The sequence below is a fragment of the Felis catus genome, chromosome A3 (genome assembly GCF_018350175.1).
Source record: "Felis catus isolate Fca126 chromosome A3, F.catus_Fca126_mat1.0, whole genome shotgun sequence".
NCBI lineage: Eukaryota > Metazoa > Chordata > Mammalia > Carnivora > Felidae > Felis > Felis catus.
The window spans coordinates 104,193,363-104,206,856 of NC_058370.1; the positions used below are offsets into that span (position 1 = coordinate 104,193,363).

Consider the following 13,494-nt stretch of genomic DNA (forward strand, 5'->3'; position numbering starts at 1 on the left):
CTGTGAAGAGAGACAGTTTTGCTTCTTTTCCAGTTTACCATGTTTGATTTTTTTTTTTTGTTACTGTTCCCAATCATTTTATTACCCACCATGTTTGATTTTTATCTGCAGCGTCTACAACCATCTGACATATGAATTTACTTGTTGATTCTTTTATTGTCTGCTTCCTCCCAGACTAAAATATAAGCTCCATAAAAACAAGGGATTTTGGTCTGCTCTGTTCACTGCCTCTTGAACAATGCCTGGCTCATAGTAGGTGTTCAATAAATAGTTGTAAAATGAGTGAATCGCCTCACCTGCCACAGAGAAGGGACTTAGCAAATTACAGCAAGTAATAACTATTGTTATTTTAACATGATATTTCACTGTAAGAATAATAATTAAACCCCAAAATAAGTTTTCATTGTGCCAAATTGTCTACAGTGCAATAAATAAAGAACACTGGGATTCCGGCCGCTCTGGAGTCCCTGGGTGGATCCCAACTCACTCCTGGCATCTTCTCTCAAGTAATTCCTGTGGCCATCATAGATGACAACTCACTTTAAATGCCAATCTACACAGAGGAACTTCTGTAAACAGGCCACTCTGTCTTGTCATCTCTGCTCAAATCCTCCACAGCATCCCTTGTGGCCAGGGCTGGCCTGGCCAGACTGCTGGCCAAGTGGCCAGGGTCCAAGTCTGTAAAGCTGGAGCTGGGACAGGGCCTCCTGCCAAAGGCAGCACACAGGACTGAGAGCCAGGGGCAGCCTGTCACAGCCCACTAGGAAAAGCCTGGGTTCCAGTACAAACAGAAGCCAGAGGGCCAAGGGCAGAGCTAAGGCTAGAGCGTTAGAGCCAAGAGCTCAAAGCAGGCCAAGAACCAGTACAGGGAAGGGGGTGGGGGGGCAGGGGTGTGTACTTGGTCATGGTCTGCAGGACCTATCAGGGCTGGCACTGGTGTCTATGGGCAGCAGGGCAGGCCTGAGTAGGATGGGCTGGTGTAAAGGGCCTGTGGCAGAGTAGGCATCCTCACCTTCATGGCATATTCTCTACTGAGCTCTTTCTCCACAACACACCTGTGGATTCTGCGTAACTTGCTGGGAAAGGCTACTCCTTTTCTCGGGGGTTAATTAGGGACGCAATCACTCTTCCCATTCCCAAATACCTTCTAAGGTGAGCTGACCTCAGAGTCTTACTCCATTTTAGATATGATCACCTGCCCACCTGGTATTTCTTTAAAAACAAAGACAGGGGCGCCTGGATGGCTCAGTCTATTGAGCGTCAGACTTCGGCTCAGGTCATGATCTCGCCATCTGTGAGTTCAAGCCCCGCGTCGGGCTCTGTGCCAACAGCTGGAGCCTGGAGCCTGCTTCTGATTCTGTGTCTCCCTCTCTCTCTGCCCCTCCCCCGCTCACACTCTGTCTCTCTCTGTCTCAGAAATAAACATTTAAAAAAAAATTTTTTTTAATAAAAAAAAAACAAAGACAAAAACCATCTTAAACTGAGACTAAAATTCTGACCGAAATAATAATTATACTATGATAAATACAAATATAAAGCCACTAATCTCCTGCCAGTTCCCCTTCAAACTGATCTGAGAGCGGACTTCCTGAGACGACAGTGGATGGTTTTAGATCAGTGGTTCTCAAACTTTATGGTCTCTGGACCCCTTTCCATTCTTAAAAATTATTGAGGATTCCAAAGAGCTTTTGTTTATGCAGGTTATGTCTATCAAGATACCATACTAGTAATGCAAACTGAGAGCTTAAAAATTTTTTATTCGTTTAAAAATAATAATACTATACCCATTACATGTAACTGACATAATTCTTATGAGAAATCACCATAACTGGGACACCTGGGTGGCTCAGTCAGCTGAACATCTGATTCTTGACTTCAACCCAGGTCATGATCTCGTGGTTCATGGGATAGAGCTCCCAGTCGAGCTCCACACTGTGAGTGCTTGGGACTCCCTCTCCCTCTCTCTCTGCCCCTCCCCTGCTCGTACTCTCTGTCTCTCTCAAAACAAATAAACGTTTTTTTTTAAAAACCTTTAAAAAGGGGCGCCTGGGTGGCTCAGTCAGTTAAAGTCCTGACTTTTGGTTTCGGCTCAGGCCATGATGTCACGGTTCATGAGTTCAAGCCCCACATTGGGCTCCATGCTGATGGTGTGGAGTCTGCTTGGGATTCTCTCCCTCTGTCCCTCCCCTGCGCAATCTCTCTTTCTCTCTCTCAATCTCTAAATAAATAAAGTTAAAAAGAAAGAAAGAAAGAGAACATTAAAAAAATAAAGAACTCCCAAACCAAAAAAGTCAGTGAGAAGAATGACGTTGTTTTATATTTTTACAAATTATTTTAGCATCTGGCCTAACAAAAGACAGCTAAACTCTCATATTTGCTTTTGCGCTCAGTCTGCTGCCATGTGTTGTTTTGGTTGAAGGTTATGATGAAAATCTGGTGTCACACACACGTAGTTGGACATCTACTTTTCAGGTAGTACCTGAAAGGGTCTTGGGTACCCCCCAGGGGTCCTCAGACCATACTTCCAGAGCCACGGGTTTAAATAATAATGACGCTGCCATGCCCAACACCCAGGTGGGTCATGGGGATGAGGACAAGCAGAACTCGGGATGAGACAGAAGATGTTGGGGTGGGGGAGGCAACGCAGGCATGGAATGGGTACTCCGTTATTCAAATATCTGCCCTCACTCCTCACTCCTGTTAGCCAGGAACAGCTTGATCCCAACTGTCTTCCTCCTGGGGAAGGGAAACATTGGGACAGAGCATTCCTATAAGTCAGCCCTGAAACATGACTGGCAGAGACCAAATGCTGAATGGGAACAATTTGGGGTAGACAGCAGAGTCCTGGGAAAGAAGGATAAGAGAGCGGTACTCAAGCCAGGATACACACTGGACCACTTGGGAAATTTAAATACTGATTGATTGAGTGAAAGCCTGGACGGCAGGAGTTTGGAAAGTTCCCCCAGACAATTCTAATGTGCGGCCAGGGATAAGAACGGTCAGGTTTAAGTGGGCTCAAAAAGCAGACCAGCTGGGTTCAAGTCTGTGTTCCACTCATTACATATACAACTTAGTAGATGTATAACCTCGGGCCAACTACCCGTCTTCAATTTACTCATCTGTAAACCGGAAACACCATTATGGATGTTGTGGATATTAAGTGAGATCATCCATTTAAAGTTCTTGGTGCTGGGACTGGCATTAAATACGTACTCAGTAAGTCTGAGCTGTCATTATTGGGTATGGTGATTTTGGTGCAGGCCGTCAGCCTCAGTCGAGCCCAGTTTCAGTGTTCCCATAAAGTATATCTCCCGCCTAGGTCCTCTGTCTCCCCAGCTCTGGAAATACAGGGAGTCGGTGGCTTCCCCCACCCAGGATTTCCACAGGGGAAGAAGAGGACAGTTGGCTCAGGGCCACAAATGTGGCATCACCAGAAACAGGCACGTGAGAAGTCAGCGAGGTGCAACGATGTTCACACTGTGCGTGTGCTCACACACATGTGCGTATAACTCTGTAGTCAGACTCGGATATTGTTTTTTCCTTTTGAAATCATTAGGACATCTCAAATCTACTGCAGATGGCAGAGGGGAAAACACAGAGTGGAAACATTTTAATGGCTTATTCTTGGCCGGTGGCCTGTCCATAGAGACCTGGAACGAATGAGACTCACTCCTCATTTGTCCTCAAGAACATCATCATTACACATTCCACACAGCATTCTGCCTTGGAGCTCATCGGATCATCCACAAAAGTTAACAGCAACACGAAACGGGGGCCAGGGAAGGATGGAAAGACCTGGAAAGCTCTCTGAACAGGCAGTATAGCCATGACTCAATATTTTTATTAAGAGGCAGAATGAATCATGTAACACTCCTTCTAGAGTTACTGGACGTGGACAGCTCCTCCAGCTGTTTACAGGGCAGAATTTGAGAGCCTTCAAAAATAGATGTGCCGCTGAGTTTCGTGACATCCACCCAAAGAGATGAGCCTGCTGTGCTGATGACCGACTAGTTTAATTTCCTTCAGGTTCATTGGCTTTTGCGAATTCGCGCAGAGAAAAGCGCCAAATGGGCTGAAGTAAGTCACAGAAATGAACCGGAGGGATTGTCTGGGACCAATCCTGTGGCTCCTGGAGGAATAAACCTAATCAACCCGGACAGGGTTGTCCAGGCTGCCCAAGACCACGGAAGGAGCCACTGAAACAGCAAGATAATTGGATCCAGGGATCAACAGCAAGATTACACAGGCTAATCCTTCAGACTCAGTAGGATGAGCGGCAATTAGTAAACTTCATTAAGGGATCAACTGTCACATCCGGTCTTGAATACTGACACTGAGTGAGGCTATAGACATATTGGACTGATTAAGAGGAGACTGACCACGGGTCAAGATTTCACCTTCCATCTAGCCCCATGCCAGATGCACTGGAGACCAGACTCTCACTCATACAGTGGCTGAAATCGAAGAGGGTTGGGGTCTTTTGCTTTTTGTCTTTTTTCTTTGCCGGTTGTATTCACAGCTCTGAACATATGCTCAACTGAGAGGCAGTTTACTAGCTTAAAACCCACTTGGCCAAACTGCTTGGTATGAAATGATTGTTCAGGCTTTGCAAGCATGCTTCCCTCTGTTATGTGGGCATTTTCTTTCCACATGCTGTCCTTCTAAGTGTGCCCTTGTCACCTCGGAGGTGGCTACAGTACTCCCACAGGGGGTGCCAAAGCTCTACCTTTTGACCAGATGATCCTGGGTCTGTCCTTGCTCAGGACAGCCAACCACAGGGGGTGGCAGGGTGGTGATCTATTCACCTCAGGTCCCCCACTGGCTCTGATCCACATTTCACAGAAACAAGCCTTCGATGGCCTCCAGAATGGGGAAGACCTCCACCCCCTCAGTCCTCAGACTCCCCTTCACAGCTTGCACTGGGCAGGAAAGAGCCAGGCTCACTGCAGGATAGGTTCCTGAAGCTTATTCCTCATTCAAGCCCCTTTCCTAGAGTCTCACCAGGAGTTTTGTTTTGTTTTGTTTTGTTTTGTTTGTTTTGTTTTGTTTAATGAAAGTGTTAGGTTTAAGGAAGCTATGGAGTTGAATGAAATGGATGGAAATCAATGTTTTTTAAGTTTATTTTTTGAGAGATAGTGCAAGCGGGGGGGGAGGGGCAGAGAGAGAGGGAGACCAAGGATCCGAAGTGGGATCTTGCACAGCCAGTAGAGAGCCCCACTTGGGGCTCAGACTCATGAACCGTGAGATCACGACCTGAGCCGAAGTCAGATCCTTAACCAACTGAGCCACCCAGGCGCCCCTGGAAATCAGTTTAAACTCGGCTAAAACATATAGCTCCTAATGTTCACTTCATGAAGGAGTTCTCTAATCACATATTCTTTATTTCCTTCTTTCTTTTTAATGAGGCTAAATTGACTAAAATAATTTCACTGAGTTTAGAATGGCAATGTTTAGACAAACAAGACTCATACATTTTGGACAAGTCTAACTGCTTTAAAAGCCTATCAAATTAGTTCATTGCATTTCTCAGATATTTGAATTTATGCCCCAAATTACATTTCTTTTGCAAACAAATATGTCATTACTCCTGCTGAGTCCCCAATTCCCTAGCCTGTGATCTTCAGAGACGTGAATGTGTGGGCCAAGGGAAGGAGATCAATTAGGTTACGGGGGAGTGGGGCAGGAAAAAAGGGCTGAAAGGGCACCTGGGTGGCTCAGTTGTTTACATGTCTGACTTCCACTCAGGTCATGATTTCATGGATCGTGAATTCATGCCCGCACTGGGCTCTGTGCTGACAGCATGGAGCCTGCTTCGGATTTGCTGTCTCCCTCTCTCTCTGCCCCTTCCCACTCCCACTCTCTCTCTCTCTCTCAAAAACAAATTAAAAAACATTAAAGAAAGAAAGAAAAAAGGGGCTGAAGAAGGCATTTCCCCATACCAATGACAGTTTTCCCTGGGACAAAATAAACGTCCTTCCACAAGTCACAGAAGTAAACAACAAAAATAAAAATATTTTTCTTTCTCTTTCTGTCTCTCGGTCTCACTCATATACACATCACAGCAAAATAACAATGAAACATACCTGTTCCTGAATTGCACGTTTTAACAGAGGTAGACCCATGACAAACTGCACTCTCTGAAATGTCAAAGCTCCCGTTTCATCCAGACTTTAATCATACCTGTGAAGAACAGATACAAAACGAGTGTTAAGGCACTGACTTGGTGACTCTCAGTAGAGCCTTTGGACCAAGGGATGTGACAGAGCAGACAGCTGTTACACCTCTTCCCTCTCTTACGTGATACTGCAGGTCAAAGGAGGCCAGCTATGTGTGTAACACAGACCATGTATTCAATATAGTGGGGTACAAATGGAACGAAAGACAGAAGGATTTCCTGACAGGGTGACTTTAAAACAAGACTCCAGCATCCCCTCTTCAGGTGCAAAAGATTTTCATGTACCCAAAATGACTCAAGAGCAGCTACTAGGGAGAGGGGGGGAGAAGAGAGTGACCTGTGTGGTACAAGGGGTGGACTGTACTGGCCATGAGGACTGTCACTTAGAGTTTCCTTCAAGAGAACCCAGAGTCGGGAGCAGTTTCCAAACAAGCTCCAGCTGCCATACCTTGGAATTAATAGTGGCATTCACACCAGGCTACTTTCCTCTTGCCTGCTCCTAGCTGTGATTGAGTAGGGTAACATTCTAGATAAAGGCCATTATTGCCCAACGGGCAACTTATGCCAGGAGACCCCCCTCTGCCACTGGCCCACTGAGACTTTCTTATAACTGCACTGTGCCCTTCTCTCTCATTCCACAGTGTCAGCCCTGCCTGCACACACTCTGAAGCTTCTCTCCACCTCCTCCAGCTCCCTTACATTATCTTTCACAGACCCCAGCCCCTCCCATAAGTCACCCACTCATCTAGTCCCATCCTGGCATTTGCTTCTCAACAAACCTAAACTGACACAGAGGGGGAGATTCCACTCTTCCATCTAAAATGTTTAAATGCAGGGGCGCCTGGGTGGCGCAGTCGGTTAAGCGTCCGACTTCAGCCAGGTCACGATCTCGCGGTCCGTGAGTTCGAGCCCCGCGTCGGGCTCTGGGCTGATGGCTCGGAGCCTGGAGCCTGTTTCCGATTCTGTGTCTCCCTCTCTCTCTGCCCCTCCCCCGTTCATGCTCTGTCTCTCTCTGTCCCAAAAATAAATAAACGTTGAAAAAAAAAAATTTAAAAAAAAAATAAATAAATAAAATAAAATGTTTAAATGCAAAGCATAACCTGAGCCTGGAAGAAACCTCATTCAGGTTTGACCCCTGGCTCTGTGTGACCAACATCAAGTGACCTGGCTTCCTAGTACCTCCATCCTCTCATCTGGAAGATGGGAATGATAATTGCACATAACTCAGAGGATTGTCACCTCAAATGCTTATCCCAGTTCCCAGTGCTTGCATATATATATATATATATATATATATATATATATATATATATAGTAAGTGCTCAATAGTATTAATCTCCATTCATACCCTTAGTTACCACCCCACCCCCCCAAACTCTGTTAGATCCATTTTTACAGTCTCAGCACCCAACCCAAGGCTGGCCACACTATGCTCCATTAAACTTATTTTCTTCCTATAGTTTCATGACCAGATCCTGGAGACAGCGTTCCCATGTACGTCCCAAAAGGCATGCCAAATACATATACTATCCCTATATAAAGTTCATTCCTAACAAGAAATACAAACTGAATGGGTGCAGGGTCCAAGTCTCGAACTGTCTAGCCCTCTGGACCAGCACAGTGTCTCGCATTTCCTAAATACCTGCTGGTTGATTGCCTCAGACCAAACAAGAACCAATCTGATTATCTTGACTTTCTCCCATCCGTTCACCTGGCAGGTAACAAAAAATTCAAGGGGACCCACCATTCATCCTGGAATGTAAAATAAATGCCAACACTCACCCCCCCCCACCGGAATGCCAGATGGACACAGAAACCCCCCAACAGAAGAATCTTCTCTTTTTCTTTTTATGAGTCAGCTAGCAGACCTGATCTGAGAACCACTAGTGGGGATTTCAGTATACGCATTACTGCATTCAATCAACATTTTCCCTCAGGAGAACAGAAAACAAAAATTCCATCTTCAATGAGACTAGGAGTCAGGAAAAAATCTCCAGATACTCACATAGAGGTAAAACCTGCTAATGCATCTGAATTGATGCAGGATTTGGGCAGGAGGAGGTGGAAAGGGGAACCAGAGAAAGAGATATCACAGCACAAGGGCCAAATGGTGGCAAATCTTAAAACACACTGGCAAAAATGCACTTCCTAATGTAAGATGTACACACTGAGATGTATAACTTGGAGCTTTAATCTGGAAGAACAAGATAAGGATGGCAATGAGCTAGCAGGTAAGAAGGCTCGCTGGTCCCTGAGCCAGGTTTAGGGTCCGGGCGGTGTGCAGAATCACAGGGACAGGCCATGTTTTAAAGAAGCAGTCTATCTCTGTGGCAGCAAGGAAGGGAAAAGGTTCTATGTTATGAAAAGGGCCTACCCTGAACCACCATCCCAACTTCTCCTGCTCCTCAACCCTGAAACCTCTTAGAATAACCAGGCCAGGAGTACCTGGGTGGTTGGTTAAGCGTGTGACTCTTGATTTCAGCTCAGGTCATGATCTCATGGTTTTGTGGGTTTGAGCCCCACATCGGGCTCTGCGCACTGACCATGTGGGGCCTGCTTGGGATTCTCCCTCTCTCCCTCTCTCTCTGCCCCTCCCCTACTCGTGTTCTCTCTGACTCTCTCAAAATAAATAAATAAACTTTAAAAAAGATAAAAGCAAAGCAAAGAAAGCAGCAAAAATGAACTACTGGGACCTCATCAAAATAAAAAGCTTCTACGCAGCGAAGGAAACAATCAGCAAAACTAAAAGGCAACTGACAGAATGGGAGAAGATATTTGCAAACGACATGTCAGATAAAGGGTTAGTATCCAAAATCTATAAAGAAGTTATCAAACTCAACACCCAAAAAACAAATAATCCAGTGAAGAAATGGGCTAAAGACATGAATAGACACTTCTCCAAGAAGACATCCAGATGGCCAACCGACACATGAAAAAATGCTCAACATCACTCATCATCAGGGAAATACAAATCAAAACCACAATGAGATACCACCTCACACCTATCAGAATGGCTAACATTAACAACTCGGGCAACAATAGATGTTGGCAAGGATGCAGAGAAAGAGGATCTCTTTTGCATTGTTGGTGGCAATGCAAGCTGGTGCAGACACTCTGGAAAACAGTATGGAGGGTCCTCAAAAAACTAAAAATAGAACTATCGTATGACCCAGCAATTGCACTACTAGGCATTTATCCATGGGATACAGGTGTGCTGTTTTGAAGGGACACATGCACCCCCGTGTTTATAGTAGCACTATCAACAATAGCCAAAGTATGGAAAGAGCCCAAATGTTCATCAATGCATGAATGGATAAAGAAGAGGTGGTATATATAGACAATGGAGTCTTACTCAGCAATCAAAAAGAATGAAATCTTGCCATTTGCAACTACGTGGCTGGAACTGGAGGGTATTATGCTAAGTGAAATTAGTCAGAGAAAGACAAAAATCATATGACTTCACTCCTATGAGGACTTTAAGAGACAAAACAGATGAACATAAGGGAAGGGAAACAAAAATAATATAAAAACAGGGAGGGGGACAAAACAGAAGAGACTCATAAATGTGGAGAACAAACTGAGGGTTACGGGAGGGGTTGTGGGAGGGGGGATGGGCTAAATGGGTAAGGGGCATTAAGGAATCTACTCCTGAAATCATTGTTGCACTATATGCTAACTTGGATGTAAATTTTAAAAAACAAATAAATAAAATAAAAAAAGCAAAGCAAAGCAAAGAAAAGAAAAGGTCAGGCCAGCAATCATCCAATAGTATTCAAGTAATCCAATTACAAGTAATAAAAAGATACTAGCATAGAATTGATACAATTATCCTATAAGAAAAGTGGAGAAAAAGAGCAGCAAATCCACTAACAAGCCAAAACACTACCAGAAAAAAGGTCTGGTCAAAAAATTGTGACCAAATATTATCTGTATGTTAAGTGAAACCAGTGGTGTAATAAAGCCAGCTTAAATCAGTTCATGGGATGCAACTGTTAGATGTTAAAGAATTTTTGTGGACTGGTTTTTAAACACAGCCATTATCAAAAATTAACCTTCAATAGGTTACATTCACTTCAATAAATCACATTTATAAATAAAGGCAATAAAAGACTCAAACTCATCACTTCCTAATTATTTTGTCATATTTTCCTATCATCTATGAGCTTCGGGTTATTTATGTCTATTGGTGGAAATTCTACATAATGGAGGACTTCTGGTTCTGCCAGCATGAAATAGCCCCATTCTTTCTCCCAGATTCTCCCTCTTACAAAGGAAAAAACCCGTGAACCGTACGCAATAAACAAACATATGAAGATTCTGATAGGTGCAAAGAAGGCAGGCCACCTGGGGGGCATTCAGGGCTTGAGGAATGGCATGTCAGGGGATTCTCTGAGTCTCCTTATTGCTTCCCGTCTATGCTGCACAAGATGCTTTAGAATCTTCTAACCCAGAATGTCCAGCAGGCAGAGACAAAAAATACTCCAAGAAAAGCCTGCTCTCCCTAGCTGAAGGATGTGAAAAGGGTCTAGAGTTGCTGGGCAAATATTAGACTATCTTTAGGAACGCAGGCGGGGGAAGCAAGCCACTGGCAGTGTGGGTGTGCAGTGGGGTTCATGGGCATCAGCGAGGACAGACCTTCAGAGCACACAGAGCACAGGGAGCTTGCAAAACCGTGGGCTCGGCAGAAGTCCAGCCTTAGCCTGATTCGATGGGACAGGCTGGAGTATAAATGGCACCACGGAGTTGTCCCATCCTGTCATTCAATCATGGGCAGAAAGCATAACCTCAGGCATTTCCTGGGACAGTAACTCCCATGAGTCCAGGACAATTCCCCGGAAGTTCAGCTGTGAGTTGACATCAGTCGACACTGACAGTAGCTACGAGATGAGTATACAGGTTTGGTGAAGGGATCGGGGTAGGGTGTTAACAGCAGTTGCTGAGCAGCTGACAAAAGAAGTTAGAAAAAAAAAATTAAACTAAAAGGAGAAAAAATAAATTATTAAAGGAAAAGTAGAAAAGCAATCAGTTAGAAAACAGAAAAAGTAATAACTAATAAATCCAAAATCTGGGCTCTGGAAAAAACCATTCAGAGGTTGTTAAACATTACTCCGGCAGTATTAGCCAATGCAATTTGACAAGGGAAAGAAATTCGAGAAATGAAAATTTGAAAGAAACAGATAAAACTATGTACAGGTGATACACGTGTTCGATTGACTCTTTTAATGGCCCCTTTGCCAGATCTCCTCTGATCCCCGCGCTTTGACACTGCAGTTCTCCTAAAGAGGCAGAGTATACTTCCTCACCCCTTGAATCTGGGCTTGGCCACGTGATTTGCTTTGGTCATTAAGATATTGGTAGACTTGAGAAAAGCAAAGACTTGGGGCGCCAGGGTGGCTCAGTCAGTTAGGCATCCGACTTCAGCTCAGGTCCTGATCTCATGGTTTGTGAGTTCGAGCCCCACGTCGGGCTCTGTGCTAAGAGCTCAGAGTCTGGAGCCTGCTTTGGATTCTGTGTCTCATTCTCTCTCTGCCACTCCCCCACTTGTGCTCTGTCTCTCTCTGTCTCTCAAAAACAAAGAAAATTTTTAAAAAAGAAAGAAAAGTCTTTAAAAAGAGCTACTCCATTTCTCTTCCTCCCTTGCTCCTCTGCAATCCCATGGGAATATGCTTGAGCTAATCTAAGAACATACCTGGGCTAGCTTGCCATGTGGAGGCAAGGTATAAACTGAGAGACATGTGAGGAAGAGCCTGGTTGTCTCATCCAAGGCCATTCTAGATCAGCTTACCTCCAGCAACCCCCAAACTGGAAGAGCCTAGGTAGCTTAGCCAGTTAAGCATATGACTCTTGACTGCGGCTCAGGTCATGATTTCACGATTGGTGAGACCAAGCCCCTCAGTGGGGTCCACACTAACAGTGAGGAGCCTGATCGGGATTCTCTCTCTCCCTCTCTCTCTCTCTGCCCGTCCCCAGCTTGCATGTACTCTCTTTCTGTCTCTCTCAAAATAAATGAATAAAAACTTAAAAAAAAAAAAAGAAAACTGATAAACGTGACTACATAATAACAAAAACTTTTGCATGGCAAAACACTGTAAGAATAGTCAAAAGACAAAGGACAGAATGCAACAAGATATTTATTACTGACGTCATTGCAAAGGGCCAGTCTCCCTAATTAAAGGGCTCCTATAGAACTCATTAAAAACAGACCAACAAGTAGGCAAAGTATTTGAACAGATGGTCCACAGAATAAGGAATACAAATGACACAAATATATTTTTAACTCTCTGCTGTCATATGCAATACAAGTTAACTACACTGAAATATCCATTTTTACCTATGATGTGAACAAATCTGGACAGTCTGGTAGCACCCTGTGTTGGTAAGGTTATGGAGACCAGACGCCCTTACGTGCCAGCCTAGGGGAGGCAGGGAGGGAGGTATAAATCAGTACGATTTATATGTACAGCAATTAGACATTATTTATCAAAACTACAAGTGTACCTACTTTTTGACTCAGCAATTCCCCTTCCGGAAACTTATCCTCTGGATTTCGTTACATGTGAGGAGTAAGTTATAGAATCACATAAGCTATGGATCCTCTTTTTTAATAAACTCCAGTATTTATTCATTATAAACTCTGTAATCAAAAAGAAGAAGAAGAAGAAGAAGAAGAAGAAGAAGAAGAAGAAGAAGAAGAGAAAAGAAAAGAGAAAAGAAAAGAAAAGAAAAGAAAAAAGAAAAGAAAAGAAAAGAAAAATGTGGATCAAGTGACCTTTCAAACTACAAAGACCAAACAGTAAAGTCTATGGGAATGCCATGAAGTGGGTCACACAGACAAGATTCTAAAACAAGTATTGGCTATTTTCTTCCCATTTCCATTCCAGTCACTTTTTGATAAAATGGTTGTTATTCATCCATTTTAAAATTTTGGGAGCACCTGGGTGGCTCAGACGTTGTGGGCATCCAAACTCTTGATTTTGACTCAGGTCATGATCTCAGCATGTGAGACAGAGCCCCACGCCGGGCTCCACGCTGGGTGGGGAGCCTGCTGAAGAGTCTCTCCTTCTCCCTTTGCTCCTTCCCCACAACTTCTCCCTTTGTCTGCCTGCCTCTGTCTCTCTCTCTCTCTCAAAAATTTTTCTTAATTCACCTCTATTCTCGCATTAAATTAAGCTTCCTGGGGCACCTGGGTGGCTCAGTCGGTTGAGCGTCCAACTTAGGCTCAGGTCATGATGTCACAGTTCGTGAGTTGGAGCCCCGCATCAGGCTCTGTGCTGACAGCTCAGAGCCTGGAGCCTGCTTCACATTCTGTGTCTCCCTCT

At 44.3% G+C, this 13,494-nt stretch overlaps 1 protein-coding gene across 1 annotated transcript in view; it reads right to left on the reverse strand.

Moving 5' to 3' along the window:
• Positions 1 to 13,494, reverse strand: part of ACOXL (acyl-CoA oxidase like) — a 375,298-nt gene that overhangs the window by 320,368 nt on the left and 41,436 nt on the right. Inside the window, 1 exon segment of the mRNA XM_045054588.1 lies at positions 6,084 to 6,180. Within this exon segment, the coding sequence (XP_044910523.1) occupies positions 6,084 to 6,122 (39 nt within the window). The 5' untranslated portion in view covers positions 6,123 to 6,180.